The 5082-nt window shown below is 58.5% G+C and overlaps 1 protein-coding gene across 1 annotated transcript; it reads left to right on the forward strand.

The window, feature by feature from the left end:
- The first annotated feature begins 2732 nt into the window (after positions 1–2732).
- On the forward strand, positions 2733–5082 carry FOXD3 (forkhead box D3). Its single transcript, XM_066192970.1, has one exon. It carries the CDS (start codon positions 3371–3373, stop codon positions 4583–4585), a length of 1215 nt encoding a protein of 404 aa, XP_066049067.1. The 5' UTR covers positions 2733–3370; the 3' UTR covers positions 4586–5082.

Genomic DNA, 5082 nt, shown 5'->3' on the forward strand with positions numbered 1-5082 from the left:
TTCTCCTCGCGGCGAATGAAAAGCACAGTTTTCGAGAGAAAGGCTCGTTTTGATTAAATCTGACATGCTGCTGATAACTCCATGCTAATGTGAAATAATTAACATAATAGCCATAATTAAAAGCACGCTAACAATGCCATAAATTTATCACACAATTTTACTAGCTTTCTGCCCCTAACTGCTCTCTCATCGTTAATTAAACGTGTTGCCTTTTACAGAATGGATGTTTATACATTTCCAATACAAATAAATCCGAAACCGTTTTGGAAACATGACCAATTTCGTTTCACGCTGAGGTCTGCCGGGTTTACGGGCGATTTATTACAATTAAAAAAAAAGAAAAAGAAAAAGAAAAAGGAAAAAAGAAAGAAAGAAAAAAAAAAAAGAGAGAGAAACAAAACCCGTGCAAATAGAGGCCTAAAAATAGAGGGGGAAATTATATATATTTAATAATCTACATCTTCGGCGAAAAGCCGGGCTGAAGCGGGGGGGGGGTCCAGGCCCCTTTCGCCCCGTTTCGGCCCCGACCCCGGTCCTAGCGGTCGGGGGACGTCCGTGTGTCCCTGTCGTGTCCCCTCCCTTGGATGTGTTTATTTTACAGGGATTTCTCACCCGCAGCCCCTTTCCTGCGAGCCCCTTTACCCCCGCACGTTCGTACCGAACGACAATGCTGGTTTAATCCAGGTCAGGTCAACGATTTATATAACTCATTAGTGAAAGTAATAGGCTTAAGGAGCTGAAAGGGGACACCTTTGGTTTCTCCTTCCTTTAAAACGATTACAGAAGCAGAAATTGCCCCAGCCCTGTCTTTCCTCCACAATCCCCCCCACCCCCGAGGCTCAGCCTCCGGATTTATTTTTAACTCGCTTCGCAGCCACGATCTTGCTTTCCCATATTAGAATCAAATTGAGTTGTAATTAATTTCTCCCTCTCTATCATAACTTATTCCATCCTCCCTTTCCCCGTTGCGCTGCCGTGTCTCTATTTGACTCCGTATCGATCCGGACGATACAGTTTGTTTTTCTCCTGTTGCTAAATCTATCTGTCTATATGGGCGCCCACTTTCTATTTCTGGCCGTGTCATTATCGTGGGCTTCCATCTCCTCAGGAGCCGCTTTAATTGTTTTATCTCTTTGCAGGACGCAGCTCCTGCTCCCGCTCACCTTCAACCCCTGAACTTCCGTGGGTTATTTGGGGGAAAACTTTCCTGATTTTTAAAAAAGCTTTTCTCCGCTCTTAAGGGTGGGCTCCTTGACACTTTCCGAAGGGATGGGCTTCGAAATGCTGCCCTAAAGTCCAGCAGGTGAAGGCCTGGGAGCCGCAGCAGCGCCCGCGGAGGGGCGCGGAGAGGCGCGGAGCGGGGCGGCCCCGCTCAGCCGGCAGCCGTGATTGAACACGGGCTCAGCACAATAGAGCCCTAATCGAGGGGAAACGTTTCTTTTCACGCTAAGCACCGTAATTAATAGTACGAATCAATTAATTTGACTTTTATTGTGCCGAAGAAAAGCGCAACAAATGGAACAGGGGGCTGCGGAGTTGGGGTTTTTCCTCTTTTTTTTTTTTTTTTTCTTTTTTTCCCTGGTGACGGACAAGGCGGGTGCGTGTGTGTGGCTCTGTGACACCGTGTGACAGCGGGCGGTGCGCGGGTGCGGAGGTCACGGGCCGCGGACACCCTGTGGGACACGCGGAACAACGGAGCGCAAGGGGGGAAAGCGGCTCCGCGCCCCGCGGGAAGATTCCCCTCGTGTTCCCTCCATCCTCCCCGGCAGAGGCTCTGAGAGAGGCCGGGACAGCGACCCTGCGGAGCCCCGATGGATTTGGGGGAAAAGAGGGGAAACGCTTTCCCTAAAGCAGCGCTGCTCATAGGAAATCGTTGGCTCCTGGGGCGTTTTCCTAATTTAATTGTATTTACCGAAATCGGACAACACGTGCGGGGAGTACAGGAGCAAAAGGGCTTCGGTGGGACGGGTTAAAAAGCCGAAGCCCGAGAGCCACCGAGGGCCCGGGCGGGGGGTTCCGCGGCCGGGCCCCCTCCCGCCCCGCCGGGCGCCTTTCCTCGGGCCGGGGCTTACCTGGGGCCGCGGCAATACGGTCCTCACATTCACACACACTCCCTCATTTCCTACTTTTTCATATGCTAAGGCCCGCAATGATTAAGTCGTTAACACCTCTGGAAAGAAAAAAGAAAAAAAAAAAAAAAAAAAGAAAAAAGAAAAAAAAAATTAACCGGCTAAAAGGTTCTTTATTTATAGTTTCCCTTTGTTATTTTACGTCTTTTTTTATTTCTCCCTGTAACTAACCTAATAGATTAATCAATAGCTATTCTCTGATCTTCCGTTCCCAGCTGGTGCTGCTGCCGCCAGAAAAAAAAAAAAAATTAAAAGAAAAAAATATATAGAAACCCACGGAAAAGTGGTTTCAAAGCCCAAACTTGGTGCTTCTAAGCGCTCTTGCGGCGGCGCATCCGCTGAGCCTGCGCTGCCGAGCGCCCCGAGAGCGGCGGCTCCGGGCCCGGCGCACCGGGAGCGGCAGAAGCGAGCCCCCGGTGCGGCCGCATCCCCGCGGGGCCCGGAGGGTGCCGGTGCCGTCGGGCCCCGTCGGGGCGGGCGGAGCGGAGCCGCGGCCGGTCTTTGTTGACAGTCCATGAAACAACTCGAGTTTTGCATGACTTCACGGCGGGGCGCCTGACGTCAGGCGGTCACGTGGAGCCGCCTCCGAGTATATCTTTAACGGGAAAGTAATCTATCAGGCAGTCGGGACCGCCGCGCTGCCAAAGTGGCGAGCGAGTCCCCGCGACCCCCGGCCTCCTGCCCCCGCCCCGCCCGGCCGCCGGCAGCCCCGTCCCCTCCCTCCGCCGAGGGGGGGAAAAAAACAGCAGCCGAAAAAAAAACCCGGACCAGAGGACGAAAGAGAGAAGAGGAAAAAAAAAACACCAAAAAAAAAAACCCAACCAAAAAAAAAAAAAAAAACCGACCTAAGCCGGCGCGGAGGGCGGCGGAGCGGTGCGCGGCGCGGCCGCGGAGCGGAGCGGTGGAGCGGCGGCGGCCCGCGGAGCGGCCCCATGCGCGGCGCCCTCGGGCGCGCATCGCGGCGAGCGGGATCCGGCGGCGCCGCCTGAGCCCCGATGCCCGGCGGCGGGAGGTGACCGGGCGGCCAGGGCAGCCCCGCGGACGGGAGAGCAGCGGGCGCGGCCGCCCCATGCCCCGCGGGGACGGCGCCGCGGGGCGCAGCCGGGCCGCTCGGGTGTAGCCCCCGGGGCCGGTCGGAGGAGCGGCGGGAGCGGGGCGCGGGGGGAGCCCGGTGCGGGCGGGAGGCCCCTCCGCCGCCGCCGCCGCCGCCGCCGCCGCCTCGCCCCGTCCGCCGAGCGGGGATGACCCTGTCGGGCGGCGGCAGCGCCAGCGACATGTCCGGCCCCGCCGTCCCGGCGGCCGAGGATGTGGATATCGACGTGGTGGGCGAAGGAGACGACGGGCCGGGCAAGGACAGCGAGGGCGAGGCCGGCAGCCCCGCCGCCCTGCCGCGCCTGCCGCTGGACGAGGCGGCGGAGCTGGCGCTGCCCGCGGAGGCGGGCGCCGAGAGCGGCAGCAGCGGCAGCGGGAGCCCGGCCGGGGCGGCCCCCGGCGGAGCGGCCGAGGGCGGCAAGGGGGGCGGCGAGGAGGGGGCGAGCGGCGGCGGCGGCGGCGGCGGCGGGGCGGCGGGGCAGAGCAAGCCCAAGAGCAGCCTGGTGAAGCCGCCCTACTCGTACATCGCCCTCATCACCATGGCCATCCTGCAGAGCCCGCAGAAGAAGCTGACGCTCAGCGGCATCTGCGAGTTCATCAGCAACCGCTTCCCCTACTACCGGGAGAAGTTCCCCGCCTGGCAGAACAGCATCCGCCACAACCTCTCCCTCAACGACTGCTTCGTCAAGATCCCCCGGGAGCCCGGCAACCCCGGCAAGGGCAACTACTGGACGCTGGACCCGCAGTCCGAGGACATGTTCGACAACGGCAGCTTCCTCCGCCGCAGGAAGCGCTTCAAGCGGCACCAGCAGGAGCACCTGCGGGACCAGACGGCGCTGATGATGCAGGGCTTCGGCGCTTACGGCCTGGCCGGACCCTACGGCCGCCCCTACGGGCTGCACCCGGGCGCCTACACGCACCCCGCGGCGGCCGCGGCCGCGCTGCAGTACCCCTACATCCCCCCGGTGGGGCCCATGCTGCCGCCCGCCGTGCCGCTGCTGCCGTCCAGCGAGCTCAGCCGCAAAGCCTTCAACTCCCAGCTCAGCCCCAGCCTCCAGCTGCAGCTCAACAGCCTGGGCGCCGCCGGCTCCATCGTCAAGTCGGAGCCCAGCAGCCGCCCGTCCTTCAGCATCGAGAACATCATCGGCGTCCCCGCCGCCAGCTCGGCCGCCAGCGCACAGACTTTCCTGCGGCCGCCGGTCACCGTGCAGTCGGCGCTCATGGCCCACCAGCCGCTGGCGCTGGCCAGGACCACGGCGGCCATCGCCCCCATCCTCAGCGTGCCTACCAACATCATCGCGGGGCAGTTCCTGCAGCCCGCGGCCCCCGCCGCCGCCGTGCAGGCCAAGTGGCCGGCGCAGTAGCCCCGGGAGATAAACCCCGGGCAGAGCCTCGGGGAGCTCCGGCCGCCCCCTCGGGGCTCCCGGGCTCGGAGCAGCAGCGGGCGCCGGCCGCTTGTACATATTTGTATCAAAAATCACTGACGTTGCTTTCGGGGTTTTTATTTTTCTAAAGAGGCGAAAATGACGGTCGCGATTAGGAGCTGCGAACTTTCACTTTTTTTGAAGGTTCCGGCGCTCCCGAGCGGTTTTATCCGAAATAAACGAACAAACGAGGAGAAAAGAAATTGTATTAAAAAAAAAAAAAAAAAGAAAGAAATAAGCGGGGGAAATTTTAAATATTAAACGAACGAACAGGGAAAAAAAAAAAAAGAGAGAATTTTGGAGAGAGAAAAAAAAAAAGGAGGAAAAACGCTGTCATTCTATTATAGAAGTCTGTTTATATATGAATGAATATATGTATTCTAAATGTTATCCCTTCGTGTTGTACACAACTTTGTAAATAAATTTTTAAAATGCTC

The sequence above is a fragment of the Chamaea fasciata genome, unplaced genomic scaffold (genome assembly GCF_029207755.1).
Source record: "Chamaea fasciata isolate MVZ Bird 193981 ecotype frontalis unplaced genomic scaffold, bChaFas1.0.hap1 SCAF_10, whole genome shotgun sequence".
Taxonomy (NCBI): domain Eukaryota; kingdom Metazoa; phylum Chordata; class Aves; order Passeriformes; family Sylviidae; genus Chamaea; species Chamaea fasciata.